At 49.7% G+C, this 20,851-nt stretch overlaps 2 protein-coding genes across 2 annotated transcripts; both read right to left on the reverse strand.

Moving 5' to 3' along the window:
• Positions 1–16,075: 16,075 nt before the first annotated feature.
• On the reverse strand, positions 16,076–16,971 carry LOC146193812 (gamma-interferon-inducible lysosomal thiol reductase-like). Its single transcript, XM_084600130.1, has one exon. It carries the CDS (start codon positions 16,894–16,896, stop codon positions 16,189–16,191), a length of 708 nt encoding a protein of 235 aa, XP_084456256.1. The 5' UTR covers positions 16,897–16,971; the 3' UTR covers positions 16,076–16,188.
• Positions 16,972–19,508: 2,537 nt separating this feature from the next.
• Positions 19,509–20,555, reverse strand: LOC146193813 (gamma-interferon-inducible lysosomal thiol reductase-like). The gene has a single exon (XM_084600131.1). It carries the CDS (start codon positions 20,449–20,451, stop codon positions 19,801–19,803), a length of 651 nt encoding a protein of 216 aa, XP_084456257.1. The 5' UTR covers positions 20,452–20,555; the 3' UTR covers positions 19,509–19,800.
• Positions 20,556–20,851: the final 296 nt, after the last annotated feature.

Raw genomic sequence — 20,851 nt, forward strand, 5'->3', positions numbered from 1 at the left:
TGTGAAGACCCCGACAGCTCCGTTTGATCAAGTAGGCATTGACCTCGTAGGTCCGTTTCCGAAGTACGTGGATGGAAATCGCTGGATTGTAATCTGCGTGGACTATCTCACACGTTACTGTGAAACCGCCGCTCTTCCATCTGCTACGGCGCATCAGGTGTCGCTTTGCTTGCTGCACTCAGTCATCTTACGACACGGGCCGCCACGAATTGTCATCACTGATCGGGGCCGACAATTCACTGCTGATATTGTTGAAGAGCTCATGCGTTTATGCGCCGTAACTTTCCGACACTCGACGCCATACCATCCCCAGACAAATGGCTTGACTGAGCGCGTCAACAGAACGCTTAACATGCTAGCCATGTATGTGGACGCAGGGCATAAGAACAGGGACACCATACTACCCTTCATCAGGTATGCGTTAAATACCGCCTCGCATGAGACGACTGGGTACCGTCCATCCTTCCTGCTTTATGCCAGACCGCCACGCTACTCCCTGGATACTATCCTGCCCTTCACAAGCCGTGAAGACCCCTTCCTGTCTGAAGCCCTCTGTCTCGCCGAAAAAGCTCGGAAGAAGCCCGATTACGGTCTGGTGCTTCACAAGAACGTTCTAAAGTGCGATACGACGCCAGTCACCGGCGGGTCACGTACTCTGTAGGTGATTTAGTCTGGCTGTGGCGTCCATTTCGGCGCCGTGGCCTACATCAAAAACTCTTGGCCCACTATGACGGCCCATATGTGGTTGTCAAACAAATCATTTATTTAACTTATGCAATAGCCCGCCTGACAGCATCGGGTCGTCGGTCTGCCAAAACCGAACTATGTCATGTTGCCCGCTTGAAGCCGTGTCACCCTCGCACGACTTAGGCTGAGTAGGGGGGAACTGTCACGCCACTGACGACGAGGAAGGATTGTGCTGGTCTGGGAGAAGAGGAGAAACTGTTGGTGCCTCGGGGCTAGTAGGCTTCACCTTGTCCCACTGCCATATCACTGTAAATAAACACCCCTTTGTTATTTCACCGTAACAATATATATATATATGTGTATTTAAATATATATATGTGTATATATATATATATATATATATGTATTTAAATATATATATATATATATATATATATATATATATATATATATATATATATATATATATATATATAATATGGTATATTGGTACCATGGGGCTTTATTGAGCAGATCAGCAGGACTCGATCAACAGGACTGGGCAGATCAGCGGCGAACACAGCGACAGCGAATACAGTCAGGTCCAAACATAGAGTTCCAGTTAAACAATTCGGGCGAAGGCGTGGGGCATAGGCGGGCTTCCCTATACAGCAGGTGTTTCTTGCTGTTTCTTCTGCCTTCGCTCGTACAGAGTGGTGTTGGTGACTACCGCTGCGTCCGTGGCTCAGCGACACATTGCGGTGCGGAGATGACGACTTCCCTTCTCGAACTATACACGTTTATTTACACTTGTTAACACACTATTTATAATAACGTCGTCTGATGCGACATCAAAACATACAGGGCTAACTGCAACCGGGTGTACGATCGGAGGTCAGAGGCTAGCAGAATCAGGCCTTGGCCTTCTGCTACACTTTAGGCCGGAGTCCCTTGGGACCTCCGTCAGCCTAGCCTCCCTCCTCGAACAACCCGTCTACCCTCGACTCCCGTCCGAGCCCAACTCTGCTCTGAGCCCAACTGTCTCAACGCTCCTTATTTAGCGCTCAAAATTCGAGTATAGTCCATTGACCAATCAACGACTAGTCACTCTGCGGCCAATAACGTGCAGTGGTTCAAAATGGACTGGCCAATCATTGTGCCACACATACCCCTCTCCTACGCATGTCAAATAAAACACACACAACGAACGCACTCAGCGGCGAGTGGTTGCGCACGCAAACACATACATCTGCGATTTACTCCCTCTCCAAAATCCTCCCACGCAAGCGGCGCCAAGCAGTCGCAAAGACAAACCGCGTCGACGGTTACGCTTCCGAAAACCCACACATATAAACACACACCCGCAAACCTCAGGCCCAAACATTCTGATTCCTGCCCTTGGTCGGTTGCGTGCGGGCGGCGGATTCAAAGGGACGTACAGGCGTCTTCCCGTGAAGACAACGTCCTCCATGAAGCTATTCTTGATGGACTTGACGACGCTGGAGTTGGTGGCCGGCTGTACTTGTGGATTGTAAGCTATCTCAGCGGCCTCTCTGTTTACATGACTACGCCTGAAGGAGATACTACCCGTTTTCAGGTCGGTCGTGAAGTTCCACAGGGAGGAGTTCTCAGCCCATCTTTATTTAACGTCGCGCTAATTGGCCTGGTGAGTGAACTGCCAACTAACATCCACATAAGTGCATATGCTGACGACATCTGCATCTGGGCCTCTGGTTCGACGCGCCCACAACTACGTGCGAGACTGCAGCGAGCTGTGTCATCAACATCGATGTACTTACGGCATCAAGGTTTATTTTTAGCGGCAGATAAGTGTGCAGTGATCGCGTTTACGGGAAAACGTGTCAGCCGCTACCCAATTACCCTTCATGGAGTCGTAATACCATATGTCTCCAGGCACAAATTTTTGGGAGTAATTATTGACCACCGACTATCTTGGTCGAAACATATTGCTATGGTGAAGAAAAGGCTAATTAATTTTTGCCATGTACTTCTTTACATAGCTGGCATCAAATGGGGTCCAACTGAGCGCTCCTTAATACGGCTTTACGAGGCTCTATTTGTTGGCTACATCCGGTACAGTCTCCCAGTAATCTCTAGTATGAGCATTTCCTGCTTGCGGACTTTAGAGAGCGTGCAAGCGCAGGCACTGAAAATATGCCTTGGACTGCCCAGATGCACCTCCAACAAAGGCACAATTGAAGAGGCACATGCTCGCCCAATGTCCATATACTTGTCACACGCACCACTTCGTGTATATTTACGAGCACGTACAAGACACCGTTTTCACCCACTCAGCAAGATTCTGGATGAGAGGCCGGACTGCAGTTTTACAAGTGCACTCCGCTGCCATCAGTCGCAAGTACCGATAGGATATGCCCTCCCATGTCGTCCCACCCAACCACCATGGGCGATGGATAAACCTTTGGTGCACCTTCGTGTTCCCGGAATACTAAAGAAATCAATGGTACCAATTAGTGGACTCAAACAACTTACTCTGGCACACATCTGATCAGAATATCCCAATTATATTTACGTATACACCGATGGATCTGTGTCAGCACCGGCATCCTCTGCAGCTGTGGTCATACCAGCTCAGAAAACGACTCTGCATTTCCTTTTGGGGCATACCTCTACATCAACCGCTGCCGAACTTGTAGCAATTCGGGAATCTATTCGCTACATATGTGGGGAACAACCTCAAAAATGGTGTATATTCACGGACTCGAAGACTGCATTACAAATTTTGGAAAACTTCTTACGCCACACTGCCTATCAGTCCCTGGCAATAAACATTATGGAGCTCATCACATCTGCCCAGCTGCAAGGCCACATGATAATGTTTCAATGGAGCCCTGCCCACTGCGGTCTCCATGGGAATGAGCAGGCAGATGTTGAAGCGAAAAGCGCACTCATCAATGGCTTCCAAACAGCTGTGCGTTTTTCAAGAGCGGATACGACGTGTCTTCTAAAGAGTTGTATGAATATTGCTACAGCAGCTTACTGGGCTCAACCAGACGCCCGACACATTCGTCTAAGAAGGCTCGATCGAACATTTAAATTTAATGTTCCGCGTGATATTCCGCGTCATCAGGCATGCTTGATACATAGACTTCGTTTAAACGTGGCTTTCACGCGCAAGTACTTACATTTAATTGGACAGATGGACTCACCGGAATGCTCAACGTGTGGCATCCCATAGACTGTGGACCATGTATTATTGGTGTGCCCCGCGTATGCGAACGAAAGAAATGTGCTAGCTGCTTCCTTGAAGCGTTTGGACAAGAGGCCTCTGTCGGAGGAACTGCTGCTAGGCGCTTGGCAGGACAAGGGTAAGGGCGTCCAAGTAGTGCGTGCTCTTTGCCGTTATTTGAGCGCCAGCGGACTTGCTTCGCGCTTGTAAAGCAAGCTGCTGTGTCTGTATATATATTTCATATGCCTTCTCCCACATCGTCACCCATCATGACCTTCTTTCTTCTCTCCTTGCCCTTCCCCAGTGCACAGTAGCAGGCCAGATTTGAATTCTTCAGGCCAAGCTCTCTGCCTTTTCCTTTCAATAAATCCATCTATCTATCTATCTGACACGTGTGACATGACTGGCAATGCTTTTTCACATCTGCAGACATGGTTGGCCAAAAGAAGGCACTGCGAATACATTGCTTTGTCTATTTCTCTGGAAAATGCTCGCCGCACGCTTTATTGTGTGCTAGTATCAACACTTCCCTTCGGCGCGTCTCGGGAAGGACCAGTTGACTGCACTGCTTGCCATTCATGTCGTTATTGTGAAATAAGAGTCCTCCTTCAATCAGCATGCCATGCGTTCCACCGCGTCCCTGTGCCCATGAGCTCTCTAATGACGCCTCTTCTCTCTCCTCTTTAGCAAACGTGTCCGCGCATTGGTCCCCGTTCGGCACCGACGATTCTGGTGCAATCGTTTCGTCCCGAACACCTGTAGGGCCTCTTCCTATCGCCTGGTCTTCGGCTAGCCCTCTAGGACGCACGCTCTCAACTGTTTCACGGGCGGCCTCTTCTGCCTACACAATGCGCACGGCTAGCTCAGTGGCTTGTCTCTGCACTTTCCTCCGCTCATCAAACGCATCTGGGGTTAGAAGCGCATCTATTCCTTCCGTTAAGTGGTCCGTTACTGCGCACAGTGTCATAAGCTGAGGGGCTACGCCCTCGTCATTAGCAGACAGGCTCAGTGGGACATACATCAAATCGGCTGGAACTGTCCTACCAAATGCTCCTTTCAGGCGAACTTTGCCTGCACCCTGAAGGTCTGCCTCAGCCGGGATGACATCCCTTCTCAGGATGGTAATGTCAGCCCCTGAGTCCAAACAAGCCGTAAATGGGCGCCCCGCAGACGTGCGCTCAACCCAAGTTAATTTTGACGTAGAAACGGTGTCTGTGGGCGTTGCCGCGCACTCGTTCACATCACATGCAGATCTGGCATTCAGCTTTTCCGGTGCGGAGCCCTTGGCGCGTTGCCCACTCAATATTGCTTTAGGCCTCGTTTGGCTGTACTGCCATTGGTAGTGACCCATCTCACCGCAGGTGAAGCACCTAGAAGACGGCTTCCGATCGATCCCATGGAACCTTCCTTTTTCCACGGGGTCCCGCCAACTGTGTGAGTCAACCTTACTCGCTTCAGCAACCTTTCGAGAATTTGGGCGTTTGGAAGCTGTGCTTTCCTCGTATCCCTGTGCTAACTTGGCAACACCCTCCGGTTTTAGCCATTCCCCTGTCTCATGCTGTAAGACATACGTGCGCATGTCATCCTCCATTAGCTGTTTAACGCGATCTGCAATCCGTAGCGCCCGCAGATCTTCCAAGCTTGTTATGTCCCTACTGCGCAGGTAGTAATCAAGCAACCCTTCTAGTTTCGTGACAAACTGTCCCCATGTTTCGCTGCCTTTCCGACAATCATATAACCTGCGCTTATATTCCTCAGGTGTGAGTATTAACTCACCCAGAATATGATCACGCACTTCCTCGTAGGACTGCCTTCCGCTTACTGCCCTATTTGCTATCAGCATGCGGCTTTTCTCGTTTAAGAATGGGACAATTATCGAGCCGCGTACCTCCTCGGGAATTTCGCGACTCTGAAGCATACTTTCCGTGCTTCGAAACCATGCGGGAGCCAACTCGTCTCTCTCTGGCATTGGTGCAAGAATAGCGCGTAAACCTTCTGCATATCGACCCAATCCAGATCGAGTGCCTCGCCCGCCTTGATTCTTTAGTCTCTCTAACTCCACCTGGAGTCTCAGAGCTTCAATCTCCAGCTCTTTTTCTCGCAGTCTGACAGCTGCGTCGTTTCCTCCTGACGTAAGACCTCTGTCAAGATCCGCGGTTACCGACGCACTACTAGAACTTTGATCATGATCGCCAGTAATGGCACTGCTCAAGGTCTGCCCCCGCTCATCGGAAGCTGTTGCGCCGGAGCTCTGCCCCACGTCATCCGAGCTGTCCGTAGACTTTTGGCTCTCTGACCGAGTTACGACCATGGTGAACCCGGAGAAAACAGGACAAGGACCCACCTGTATACAGCTAGTGTCAGTCCGTCGCACTGGGTTGCCGTGCGATCACTGCTTTCGGTCCGTCGAAAGCCTGGACACCATCAGCACGTCAGGCTCAGCATCAGTCGTCGCCACTCGAAAAGTCAGTCTTGGTGCCCTTTTTCTGCTACGCCGGATCCGCGCAGCCTCGCTGGAGAGGCTCCCCGTAGCTGCCTCGCTAGGGCGGTAGCGTCAGTTCACGGGGCACCCAGACTTCAAACTTCTTGGTCAGCCTTGGCTCACTGAGGTAGTGTCCCACCCTCCATGTACATCAGTCCGAGGCATCGTCGATCTCTCGCCACTCCTCAGGAAGTCGCTGGGCCGATCCTGTCTCGGCTGCGCCAGTTAAACAATTCGGGCAAAGGCGCGGGGAATAGGTGGGCTTCCCTATACAGAAGGTGTTTCTTGCTGTTTCTTCTGCCTTCGCTCGTACAGAGTGGTGTTGTGACCACCGCTGCGTCCGTGGCTCAGCGACACATTGCGGTGCGGAGATGACGACTTCCCTTCTCGAACTGTACACGTTTATTTACACTTGTTCACAAACTATTTACAATAACGTCGTCAGATGCGACATCAAAACATAGAGGTCTAACTGCAACCGGGTGTACGATCGGAGGTCGGAGGCTAGCAGAATCTGGCCTTGGCCTCCTGCTACACTTTAGGCCGGAGTCCCTCGGGCCCTCCGTCAGCCTAGGCTCCCTCCTTGAACCCGTCTGCCCTCGACTCCCGTCCGAGCCCAACTCTGCTCCGAGCCCAACTGTCTCAACGCTCCTTCCTTAGCGCTCAAAATTCGAGTATAGTCCATTGACCAATCAACGACTAGTCACTCTACGGCCAATAACGTGCAGTGGTTCAAAATGGACTGGCCAATCATTGTGCCACACATACCCCTCTCCTACGCATGTCAAATAAAACACACACAACGAACGCACTCAGCGGCGAGTGGTTGCGCACGCAAAAACATACATCTGTGATTTACTCCCTCTCCAAAATCCTCCCACGCAAGCGGCGCCAAGCAGTCGCAAAGACAAACGGCGTCGACGGTTACACTTCCGAAAGCGCACACATATAAAGACACACCCGCAAACCTCAGGCCGATCCCTGCCCTTGGTCGGTTGCGCGCGGGCGGCGGATTCAAAGGGACGTACAGGCGTCTTCCCGGGAAGACATGTCAACAGCGGCTCCCTCTGCCGCGCGTTCTCCTCAGGCCGGTGTTACGCCGCGTTTCGGGATTTATGGCCTCCGCGCCCTCTCCACTCGAACCGGGATACATAGCAGTTTGCGCCGAAACCACAACCACAGGCTCACGCTGTGCGCTCTAACTGCACTGCTCTGCCTCCCTCGCGGCACGGGGCGGACAGGGCCAGCAGCGTCGCCCGCTGCCATGAGTTCTGGGCTCACTTTCGAAAAATGGCCGCCTGCGCGACCGTCATAAATCAGCCCGCGTCAAGCTGCCCCTTCACCTTCGTCGCCCCCTTCGGAATCTCGCTTCTGTGCAAAGCCCGCAAACTTAACTGTTCCTTACACTAACTAGAGGGAAATTTGAAGGCGCTGCACTTCAGCCACCATGGGCGCGCTTAGAATCATGGGCCGGTGTGCTACTTGTTGCGGGACAGTCGGTGTTTCTCGGGACGTGGAGTGGCGTTACTGCGATGTTTCTTTTTCGTCATCATCATCATCTGAAGGTGCGTAATAGACCACGAAAGCCAAAGTAGTTCTCTACTTTGGCTTTCGCAAAGTTTCTACTTTGGCGACGTCGCAAAAGCAGACGTCGCCAATAAATGGTTTTTGTTTCCCAAAATGCCTCTAAAAACTTCCTTCAGTGATTGCACAACCATAAATATTTTTGTAACGCTTTTTTTATTTCAAATTTTGCCTACTAAGTGCGAAATATTGGTATTTGTGCTGCTCAAAACTAAACCAATAGGAGAATGATCCATCGCTTATATTGGATAAATATCACACTGACATGCTGTTTCTCTCTCTTTTTGCAATTTATAGTCACAATATTCAATCTTTGGACATTATTTATGGTAGAAGAACGGTTATCTTTGTATTAGTTTTGGCCAAAAGTTGTAGTTCTGCACTCGGTAGCTCTCCGGCCCATGATGCTTTCAGCGCCCATGGTGGCTGAACTGGTCGTCTGGAAACTCCATGTAAACTCCCATAGACGGCAGCACAGCTTTCCCTCTAGGTAAGAGTAAGAAACTCTATGGGTCCAACTCGCGCAGCGATCGCTATGCCACTGACTAGAATGTTCCTCATGCACTTCTTCCTCTTCACAATTACCCGCGGGACGAAGAGGAGACATTCTGGCGACGTACGGCGTGAGCAAGACGGCAGGGTCGTAAATAGGGTTTGAGGCGCTGGACGTGAACAATCTCGCGTACGCGCCGGCGTAGATCATGAGACGGCGTAAGAGGTTCCACCACATAATTAACCGGAGAGGTGCGCTCCAGAACTCGGTGTGGGTCATGGTATTAAGCAAAAAATTGTGACGACAGTTCAGGAGCATTGGAAGGAATCCACAGCCACACAAGAGCGCCAGACGAGAAGTCCGGTGTCGATTGTAGATTGTCATCGTTGGATTTATGACGGTACTGGGTGTTTAGCCGTGAATGCGCGGGCAATTTGTCGACAGTCTTCCGCATGCTGAGCTGCTTGAGACGCAGGAGTATACTCTGATATGTCTGGCTGATACGGGAGTATGGTGTCGATTGTAGCAGAGGGCTGGCGACTGTAGAGGAGAAAAACAGGAGAGAAGCAGTAGTAGACTGCGTTGCGGTATTGTAAGCGTAAGTGAGATACGGAAGGACGAGGTCCCAGTTTGAGTAGTTGGAGGAGACGTACATAAAGAGCATGTCGCCAAGGGTGCAATTGAAACGCTCAGTGAGGCAATTAGTCTAGGGTTGATAGGCGGAGGTGGTTCTATGAATAATGTTGCACTTGATGAGCAAGGCTTTCACAACGTCACTCAAGAACACAAGTCCTCTGTCGCTGAGCAGCTCTCGAGGTGCGCCGTGGCAAAGCACAAATCGCTGCAACATGAAGGAAGCTACTTCTGACGCTGTGGCAGATGGAAGTGCGCCGGTTTCTGCATACCTCGTCAGATGATCAACGGCTACGATAGTCCAGCGGATGCCGGCTGCAGTGTAGGGAAGCGGCCCGTACAAATAAATGCCGACGCGGTCGAAAGGGCATGGTGGGCTGGGTAACAGCAGCAACTCTCCAGCAGAACGTTGAGGATATGGCTTCCGACGTTGACAGGTGAGGCATGAGGGAACGTACTTCAGTACGAAGGTGTACATGCCCCGCCAGTAGTAATGCAGCCGGAGACGAGTGTATGTCTTGAAGACAACCGGGTGACCGGATTGTGGGTCAACGTGGAAATAGCCACAGATTTGCGAACGTAGCTGCCGGAGAATACCTAGCAACCACCTGCGGCCATCTGCGCCGTAGTTGCGGCGCTAGAGGAGGTTATCACGAATGACGAGTGGGAAGCATGGCGGCGGAGAGCACGCGATGGAGAAGCAGGTGAAGGATTGGACATAAAATCGAGGATATCTAATTATCTTGCAGCTGCGCTGATGGCATGTCATTGATGTGAAGCGATGGCGGGGAATCTTCGGAAGAGGAAAGGCTCGCGATCTCATCTGTACGGGGGCAGTGGTAAAGTGCATCGGCATCGTGATGCTTGCGGCCGGAGCTGTAAAGGCGCGTATATAGTCCGGCGTGCTCAGCGCACGCGCTAGCGTCGCTCGCGGTCAGTCATGCTACGCCGGTTTCTCTACGCCAAACGAAATGTATCCCCTTTGTGCTTCGGCGCTGAGCGCCGTCAGCGGCTCTCTTCAGAGTATGAGCAGAAAGATCGGCGACCCGCGGGCCGTCTGCATGCCGTTCGCAGCCTCAAACGTTCGCGGGTACAGTGATCTCGGAGCTTATACCACAACTTATAGCGTTCTTCAACTACAGATAGAAACGAGAGAGAAAAAGAAGATCACAAGTTACGGTGCGTGCAGCAAGTGGGAAACTCGTTTTGGCCAACAAGCACACAAATGAAGCCGAGCAGAGCAGCAGTGAGCAGCTCACCTGTCAAGATACTGCAGCTCCGACTTATCTGTTCACACGCGTTCTATTTGCGCTGCTGGTCTCTGAAGTCGAGTAGCTTCGTGTCGTACACACTAGTGTTAGCAATAGAACGAGAAAAAAAAAGACATATGTGAAAGAAAACACTGAACACACAAATAAAATACGAAAAAGAACAATGGCTAGATTAGCAATTAACCACTCGATTAAAAATACATTTCTTCGTATCGCGCACGCACTTCACACAGTTTTCAAAAATCCAATCTCTCTGTTGACACCTCACTGCTTCGCACATTTCTTCACGCGCCCGTTCTCATTCAACGCACCGCGCACAGCTGCTCGGTGACCCGTGATCGCACTCTCTCCCACCAAAACATGGACGCTGTTTTCGCTGCGCTCTAGGCCCATTTCAAACGAAAGCACCACAACCAAAACAAGGTAAACACGGACGGACGGCACGGCGCCGACTCGTCGGAGGCACTCTGCAGGTGGGGGTTGTCAGTTTACATCGCACTAGCGGGACGCTCACGAGTTGTTCAAGGTTCACACAGCCGCCGCGCAGGCGGGAATTCCCTGCGCAAAGTCAGGCTTCGATAAACCTCTCTACCAAGCTGTCCGATGCGAGTTCAACATTTGGGCCGCTCGCGCCACTCACATTGTTTTTGCGGCCGTCCGCCATCTTTCTTCGCGCGATGCATTGTGAGTCGACGCGGTCGGCGGCACGGCTGGCCGCCGCCGTTTACGTTGCGCGCTAGAGCTCGCTGAACTATCGACGGAGTGTTTTCACTAACGTAACGCAGCGTGTGGGAGCGCACGCGTGCGCGTGCATTGCATCGACTATATTCGCGCCTCAAACATCGCGGGCATCATATTCCTGAAGGCAAAGAGCCCATCTTACCAGTCTGCCGAACGGTTCTTTCAGTGAAGAAAGCCAGCAAAGCGCGTGGTGCTCCGTACCTACACCAAAAGGGCGGCCGCAGAGGTAAAGGTGCAATTTAGTAAGAGCCCAAATAATCGGTAGGCACTCTTTTTGAGTAACAGAGTAATTGGATTCAGCTTTCGTGAGTGTACGGCTAGCATAGGCGACAACGTACTCAGTATACTCTGATTTGCGCTGAACGAGCACAGCGCCGAGACCAATACCACTGGCGTCCTTGTGTACCTCAGTAGGCGCTGTGGGATCGAAGTGACGTAGGACAAGCGGTGCCATGAGGATGCGGCGTAAAGCATCGAAGGCATCGTCGCACGTTGGTGACCACGACAAAAGGTCGGAACTGCCGGACAAAATTTCTGTCAAGGGAGCAGCACTGGAAGCAAAATTCCTAATAAAGCGGCGAAAGTAAGAGCACAGCCCGAGGAAGCTACGTTGATCTTTGATGGAAGTCGGTTTGGGAAAGGCTGTTACGGCACGAAGTTTGGCAGGGTCTGGAGGTACACCTTCTTTGGAAACAACGTGGCCGAGAATGGTGAGCTGGCGGGCGGCAAAACGACTTTATTTCAAATTCAGCTGCAGTCCGGCATCAGATAGGCAGGTCAAAACATGCTTCAGGCGGTAGAGCTGTGTGTAAAAGTCAGGAGAAAAACGACAGTGTCGTCGAGGTAGCAGAGACACGCCTTCCACTTTAGGCCACGCAAAATGGTGTCCACCATCCGCTCAAATATTGCCGGAGTATTAAAAATGCCAAACGGCATAACTATACATTTTTACAAGCCATCTGGAGTTACAAAGGCGGTTCTGGGGTGATCAGCCGCTTCTAGGGGAACTTGCCAGTACCTGGAACGTAAATCTAAGGAAGAAAAGAGCTCGGCACCTTACAAACAATCGAGAGCGTCGTCGATGCGTGGAAGAGCGTACACGTCCTTTCGCGTAATCTTATTAAAGCGGCGGTAATCTACACAGAAGCGGATAGAACCATCTTTCATTTTTACGAGGACAACAGGTGACGCCCAAGGGCTGCTTGAGGGCTGAATCACGCCATTCTGGATCATAAGGTCGACTTGCTTTTCAACAGCCTGGCGTTCGGTTGCAGACACATGATAGGGGCGCTGTCGCAGTGGTGCGTGGGTACCAGTGTTGATGCAATGAGTGACTGTAGCAGTTTGACCAAAAGAACTTTGATGGGAGTCGAAGGAGGAGCGAAAGTGAAGTAGTAGGTTCAAAGGCTGAGTGCGCTGCACTGGAGGAAGATCGGCGTCGATGGTATGGAGGGAGCAGGTGAAGGGGGGCTGAGCGCAGTCACGGCACAGTACGGCGTGTAGTCAAGTTCCTCAGAGATCAGAAGAGATGCGATTGGCTGGATGCTGCCGAGGCATTCACCATGGCGCAAAGCAGTAGGTGAGTTAAATGGGTTAGCGACCCATAACAAGGAAAGGCCAGCGGAAATAGCGAGCACAGCGTAGGGCAATGGAAGGCACTTGCAGCGCAGGATCGTATGGGGATGGGTGAAGAAAACGCTGTCGTCGCTAACAGAGGCACAAGCGACACGAACAAACACAGAAGAGCAGGGAAGAAGGTCGATATCTTCGGCGACAAGGGCTTTAGCACAGGACTGTGATGGATCAGCGTCTGGTAAGGCATCGGGCAAAGTCGACAACCCCACTTTAGTTCGAGCACAATCGATAATAACAGCGTGACGCGACAGAAAATCCCAGCCTAAAATTACAGCGTGTGAGCAACTTGGCAGCACGACGAACTCAATCGTATAAAGCCAATTCTGGATATGCTGAGCGCTGGCCGTTCGCAACAAAAGTCCTGCAATTGGCGTCTTCACTTTCTTTAAAGAGCTACATAGTTTTGCGTTATAACCGAAATCGCAGCACCAGTGTCCATTACAGCCATAACAGCTACGCCCTCGACGAAAACTTCAATAAGGTTGGCCGGAGATTGATAAGGACTTGGGAAGTTCGACGGGGTCGCAGTTCTCACTTCAGGAACTGCGGCCTCTAGTTCTCCTCACGTGAAGCGTTCTGTCGACGTCGCATCTGGGTGATAGACCTGCATCGCGGCGACGATGAACGGCGGTCGGACATGGCTGAGCGGTCTGGAGAGAAATGACGGCTGGCTGGAGGCTCAGTAGGCACGGGATTCTGAGGCGTCGAAGACCAGTACCCAGAACAATGAGTAGGTGGTGCCGACACTGGGAGACGGTTTCGGCAATAACGAGAAATGTGTTCAGCCAGCCCGCAAGGATAACAAATTGGCTGGTTATGTGTCGTGCGCCAGGGATTGCGTGGTCTTGGAGCTGGTCGAATAAACTGTGCAGGTTCTCGAGCAGGACCAGGAGGAGGCTGAACGTAGGCAGGTTGCGGCGGAGCATATGTTTGTGGCGGTGGGGCAGCAACAGCCGCAAATGTCAACGGGGCTGCGACAGGCATAGATTGAGGGGCTAGAGGAAGAGATTCAGCTACCTGTTCTCGAGTAATCTCGCGGGAACTGGGAGCTAGATGTGAGGAAGGCTGTTCATGGCAGGACATAAGGAAAAGCTGTTGAGCACATTCTTCCCGAATGAAGCTCTTGATTTACGGCAGGAGCGCAGAATGTTCGCCTGCATCTGTCAGACCAGCAAGCGACTCACAGTGCATGTTGTTCGCGTGAGTTATGGCCCTTTGCGCAGTTCATCTTAACTTTGACACAGTGGGACCACTTCCGCAACGGTGCGGATATCTCGAGCCGTCCACATCTAAAAGACGTCGTCATTGATGCCTTGCAGAATGTGCTTGATCTTGTCGGCCTCTGACATCTGAGCGTTCACGCGCTTGCACAAGTCGACGGCGTCATCGATATAACTCGTAAAATTCTCGCCAACCTGCTGAGACCGCGCACGCAAGCGCTGTTCAGAGCGGAGTTTCCTCACAGCCGGACGGCCGAAAACTCAGAGAAGCTGGCTTTGAACACGGACCATGATGGCATGCCCGCTTCATGCTTCCGAAACCTTAGATTTGCACGCCGGTGAGATGGAAAATCACGTTGCTTAGCTTGGTTCCCGCGTCCCATTTGTTGTAAGCGCTCACTCGCTCACGGGATGTGAGCAAGTCCTCGACGTCATGGTCGTCAGTGCCGCTGAAGATGGCGGCTTCTCGCTGGCGGAGGGAGCAGGGACAGATGATGGCCGAGCCAACTTGTACGGCTTGGTGGTTAATGTCCTCAGGCATCGCAGGAGGTGGTAATGTGCGGCTGCGGAGTTCCAGGGCGAGAGTATAGATCTTAACCGGCAGCTCTACCAAATGTAGGAGGGGGGTTTACTGAGCAGATCAGCAGGACTGCGCAGACCAGCGGCGAACACAGCGTCAGCGAACACAGTCAGGTCCAACACGCGCAGCGATCACGATGCCTCTGACTGGAATGTTCCTCGCGCACTTCTTCCTCTTCACAATATATTGTAAGTGATGAAATGGTTTTAATACAGGTGAATTAACGTCGTATGAAGGACGGACGCACACGGCTCAGAAAACCCGGATCAGTCTGCGCGCGCCTCGCTTCCTCTGTCTTCTGCTTCTGCTGCGTAACAATTACCCCTGGGCAAACGATTCTCGTCCTCAAGAAACTTAGGCAGATCGAAGATGGCAGCGCTTCAGGCGAGCCACGTGAACAACTTGTGTCTTGCGGGATCGGCGATTATCCGTCGTGACTTTGGGGATAACGTAATTCACGTCATTCAGTTTGACCAACGCGACGAAGGGGCCAACGTACTTGCACAGAAACTTCTCATATAATCCTCGCTTGCGAATAGGCGTCCAAAGCCAGACGTTGTCTCCAGGGGAGTAAGCAACTGCACGATGATGCAAATTGTAGTGTTCTTTCAAGCGGCTTTGAGAAGCCAGTGGGCGTAAGCGGGCTATACGACGGGCTTCTTCGGCACGGCATAGTATCTGGGAAACAGACGCATCGTCGTTAGGAGAAAATGGGAAGATGGTGTCAAGGAAAACGTGGGGAGTTCTTGCATAGAGTAAATAGAAAGGAGAATAGCCGGTTACTTCGTGATTTGCAGTGTTAAAATCGTAAGTCACATACGGTAGCGGAGCATTTCTTTCATTCAAGCGCGCTTATAGAAAAAGCTGCTATCACTATATCGAACTGCGGTTATCTTATGTCCTGTACTTACGCTGCAGATGAAGCACGTGGCCGATATCTGCCCTTGACTTTGATGATGCACGCACGTAGCCTTGGCGAGAGGGGAAGTGGCCATCGCAGTGCGCTTCTGGGTACTGGTTCCGCAAGCAAGAAGTCTAAGATGATCGCTAAGAATTGACACGCTTTTTGTGAGTTTGCAAGCTATAGGCCTCTTGTATTCCGAGACGCGTCGCTGAAGCACTGATCATGAATGGTTAAGAGACCGGAGCCAGACATTTGCATGAGTTTTAAATATACTAAAAGCATTAATTTGTGGCTTAAATGTAGTTTTCAGTCTACCTAACATATTATTTACACTAGGACATCAAGGTTGTCTCGGGAAATGTTTGCACATTGCATTTTGGCTGCGGAAATCTCGTATACTTTCTTGATTCAATTGATCTCTGTAAACGGACTCGGAGCGCACACATGGTCCGTTGTAGGTGTCAACTTGATGAAGCTTTCTGAAATGAACACATTTTACGCGCATTATGTGCACTAAGTGCTGACAGCAGTTATAATTAGACGATAATTTACGCTACCTGGGCTTCTTTGACACCGTATAGCACAGGCGCTGTTCGGAATGCATAGGCTTCATTGTGATCACTTGTATACCCCCACTAGCAAAGCATGAAATCAATAACTTTGAAAATACAAGTTTATTTTGCTAATACTTCATTAGTGGGATTGTAGACATAACAAACAAGCATCTTCAGCGCTCTAACAGCGAATGGCATTTCAGCCCTAAGAGTTCTACTGAAAATAGGCTTGGTTGAACACACGATGATGAACAAGGTTTGTAAAACAGCGCCCACCGGAGGACCTCTTGCACACTCTGGGTGGTTCGGGTTCTAGTAGCTTACAGACGAAGTGAAGCAAGTCGCTCTCCACCTCGCTTTGCATAGTTTCATTATGGAAGCCATTGATTTCAACATAGGGCACATACTCGATGGGAGGCTGGTGTCCTCGAGTCCTCTTGCCCATCTCGTAGAGAAGCTGCGTCCCCTCAGGGCCAGTGCTACACTTCTCGAGGACAGGCCAATCTGTGCCGACCTTCTGTGCGCAGGGCTCGCCTGCCTTTGTGGGATCGTCTTGCCGAAGCATACAAGTGATGAAGTCCAGGAGCTTCCTCGTAGGATGCACATACTTGACGGCGCATGTCTGTACCTCATTGACGTAGCACTCATCAGGGCCGTGCTGACATTGAAAGGTGACGGTGCCGTTGGATACCTTCATATCTGCGTTACCAAATGGTAGAAGATCCAGCTGTAGGTGCTCTTCGAGATTCGCATATGTTGGCCATAGCTGATTGAGAATAAATTCATGGCAGTCAGGACAAAGCCCTTCGTAATAGAGGGTGAGGTTGATGGATGTCCCTACTGCTGGGAACCACAGTTGAGTCACTATGGCGAACAAGCTTAGAGCGACATATCGTCCTCGAAAGACATTAATGACTTTCATAGCTCCTGTCGACTGCTGTGCGCCTATGCCGGTATCGCGCACTCGAACGGATCAGAGCGTATGATCGCACAATCGTTGCACTGCGTTGGGCTCAGAGGATGCTTAACAGCCTTGAGGGACAAGAGGTTCTTTATCTGCCGGCGGCCATCTTGAAAACGAATGTTATCTGAAAGAGAGTGCATCGGTAGTACGAATCTTCGACCTCAAGTGTTTTGTTTGGAGATAATTTCTACTGTCATGTACTTTGACCACCCTCGAGTGACATCGGACCTGATACGGTGTCTTATCAATTATTGGGACTACAAGTTAGCGCGTGATTTGCCCTTTCTTTCCTTCAGGATTTCCTGTTCGACCCTTGTTGCTACACATGTTTTTTACATACAGGATATATAAAATGTCTCTTCATTTCTACTAGGAGGCGACGGGGTGAATGCAACGTTTAGCAACACAGTTTAACCAGAAGATTGCTGCCAGGGGGATGTCAAGAGGTAAATACCCTTTAACTTCCAGCGTTCTACTTCTCAAGGTGACGACTTGCCGAAATATTTACTCATTGAAATAAAAATTCCAACCAACAGTTTGTTCACCAAATGCATTAAATATTTATCGCGACAGCATTAAAAGCCCCGTTTTGCATAAAACACGGTGTCTGTGTTGCGATAAAAAACCACGGGCACGACTCTGGAATGGGGTAGTTGGCAGGTGACATGGCCGGGAGCTGATTTAGCAATTGGCGGGTAACATAATGATGTAACGGTCAGTTTGGTTGTTTCACAGGTAATGTCTCAAAGCGAATCAAGCTATGAGAGATGCAGTAGGGAGGGCTTCAAAAATTTGACCAATTAGGGTTATTTAACGTGCACTGGCATCGTAAAGTAAACGGGCGCCTTGCTTTTGCACCACGGCAAGTCGTAATGATATAACATTCTGTCGCAAAGTTCAGAGCAGCTGCCAACTGTGGTTGCTCATTTGGGTGGAAGAGTGGGATGGAAATGAACTTTTTAGGGCTGCTGAACGCCGAGTAGAGCACGTTACTCCTAGGCCACGCAGGCCAGTTTGTAAGGCTGCGGTATAGCGGGCATTTGCGTCTGGGTCGAGTGGTCAAGTGCAGGTCAGGACTGTATGCTAACATGAATTTGCGAGATAGGAGAAGGGAAACTTCAGGGACTTGTAATTAGTCGTGCAGATAATACATATACGTGAACGAGGAGCCGCAAAGGGAGCCGCCGACGGGAGCTATTAGAGCTATCGCGTTATGCCTTTAAAGGTAGCGCTAATGTGCGCCCACAATTGGTACCTAAATATGTCCACACTAAATAAGTTATAGAACTTATAATGACTTTTTAAAGCCCTTTAACATAATCCACATTTTTAACCTTGCTTTTGGCGCATGATGGCCTTAGTTGCCTATGTACCATAAAAGACAACACAACAGACACTCCCAGTATATGAAATAATTACACATCAGCTCCGGGCCCAGTCTCCGCAAAAGAACTGCCAGAAAGGCGGAGTTGGGCCTAGAAACACACTCAGCTGACTACTGACAAACTCGACTGAGGGCGGGGTATTGCAGACTGTCTACAATAGTAAGAAAATTGTTTGATGAGGCATCATGACATCTAAATACAAATGGGTGATTGCTTTTTATTGTTTTTTTTTCTTCCCATTTATCCCTTTGTGAAAAGAATTTAAATTATTGGTCATAACGTAATAAAGAAGAGACAAAAATAATCTATAGGCTTTACCTTTCCGTGTATCGAACAGCGCGCATTTACCTAATGCCAGTTTTGCCGGCGGATCATAGAGGGGAGTTTAATTTTCAAGGAAAAATTTCTCTTATGTACGCACACACATCAAAGGTGTCCATACCCTATTAAGGTTTATTCAAGCAGATGTTTCTGGTCACGGTACTTTACAAGCAATGTCAAGGGGGTCTTCTAGCCCCCAACTTCAATTTTGAAAAACAATGCTGATACCGTGAAAGTTATATATGAGAGATTTACAGTGGCTTCAACTTAAAGAATAGCAGCTCCCAGTTTCGTTGCCTTTTCTTGCTTATATATAGGGTTGTCAGCTTCCTTCTAATTTATGAAGGCCTTCATAAACTCGAACTGAAGGGTTATGCAGTAAGCTTTATTGTGTAGGAAAGTGCACATATTTTCGATACTTCATATTCGGGGTAATAGCCACATGAAATTGCTAAAAACATATTAAACTTCACTGTATATGCCATAACCAGTGAAAACGTAGCAGAAATGTACAGTTGTAATAGAACTGTTAAGTTCGACGTCTTTTTGTGAGGATTCTGGTTTTGGACCTATGTGCCATTTGAAGAGGATGAACACTGAGGAGGAGGGCGGAGAGACTATTCCTTGAGAAATATCTATCCAAAATGAAATCATTACATTGCATGTTGCCACGTTTTACGAGTACTCCATATGGTGCATTTTCTCGTGCTTATACCAAGTCATGCCATTCAATTCTCCAGTTTCTGGATTGCAATATTGTAAACCAAAAGGGCACATGAACATCAATTTGCTGTGATGTGATTCATTCCTTTAAATATGTCGTAGAAAAATGGCCGGGCTGTCGACGAAATATAAAAGCATCAGTATTGGCACCAAGATTTTATTTACTTAACAGTACAGAACAGTAGTTCGAAGATGCCAAATTTCAGCCGCCATACAGGAAATGTAGGGATTTTTCACGTGTTTCATGCTGGTCGAAGCTTATTTGTCATATCACAAAAGTTGTAATGGCGCACAGATATTGTGTCTTAGTATATATATTAAACCGCACCGACTAGTTTAATACGGAAACTGCTTAGACGCGTTAGTGGAAACAAACCATTTTTTAATAACAGTGGTTGTACGATTATCTTTTATATACACGTTATCATAGCACTCACTGTCCAGAAAAGCAATATGGACTCGATTTCTTGCAAATCCTTGGTTGGTCGGGTTCCAGGAGTTCACATGCAAAGCCGAAGAGGTTACCCTGAGCCTGTTCTTGAATTGTGCGATTGTGCACTCCGTTGACTTCGATCCAAGGTACGTACTCGATAGATGGCCGGTGTTCACGTGTTCTCTTGCCCATTTCGTAGAGAAGCTGTGTGCCTTCGGGTCCAGTGCTGCAACGGTTCAAGACACCCCAGTCAGTGCCCACTTTCTGCGCGCAGGGCTCGCCCGCTTTCGTCGGATCGTCGTGGCTCAACATGCAGGCGATGAAATCCAGGAGCTTCCTCGTGGGGTGCACGTACTTCACTGCGCACGTCTGCACCTCGTTGACGTAGCACTCGTCCGGTCCGTGCTGGCAGCTGAAGACTACCGTGCCGTTGACGACTTTCATTTGGGCATTGCCGAACGGCAGAAGGTCCAACTTGAGATACTGCTCGAGCTTACCGTATGTAGGGTGCAACTCGTCCAGGATAAATCCATGACAACCGCCGCAGAGCCCTTCATAGTAAAGGGTGATATTTATGACGTTTACTTGTGACGCCTCAGCTACGAACACAAGGGTGAGTACAAGAAGACACTCTCGAAGAAAGTGCGCCATGCTCTGCACGTACGTGGCTACTCTGGTTGTGCTCGACAGTCAGAAACAAGGGTCCGAGTAGCAGTTTGTTCTCTCGGTTAGAGTGAGTCCTGCACTGAGAGCAAAAGGTGGAGCTTTTGCCTGTAATATTTGTTCTGTATCAGGAGGATCGTATCAAGCTCTATAACAATAGTGATGAGATAAAACTGCGGAGTCTGTTGCAATCAGCGGCTACCTGGTGCAATCTGACAATCGCTGCTACTTGGAAAGAACGCGCGGTGAGCCAAACTACTTGCTCAAATATGTTATCAGGAGGATGTTTGCAGGACTTTTACTCATCGTTCACTTCAGAAAATTAAGTGGCTGAAGGAGATATAGCGGTTGCGGGTATTATCAAAGCCAAGTAGCAATCATTAAGGCT

This window comes from Amblyomma maculatum, chromosome 4, assembly GCF_055883805.1.
Source record: "Amblyomma maculatum isolate TAMU_Amacu chromosome 4, ASM5588380v1, whole genome shotgun sequence".
Lineage (NCBI taxonomy): Eukaryota > Metazoa > Arthropoda > Arachnida > Ixodida > Ixodidae > Amblyomma > Amblyomma maculatum.

Excerpts from the sequence above, each read along its gene's own strand:
- LOC146193812 (XM_084600130.1), bottom strand. The coding sequence starts at position 16,896 with ATGAAAGTCATTAATGTCTTTCGAGGACGATATGTCGCTCTAAGCTTG.
- LOC146193813 (XM_084600131.1), bottom strand. The coding sequence starts at position 20,451 with ATGGCGCACTTTCTTCGAGAGTGTCTTCTTGTACTCACCCTTGTGTTC.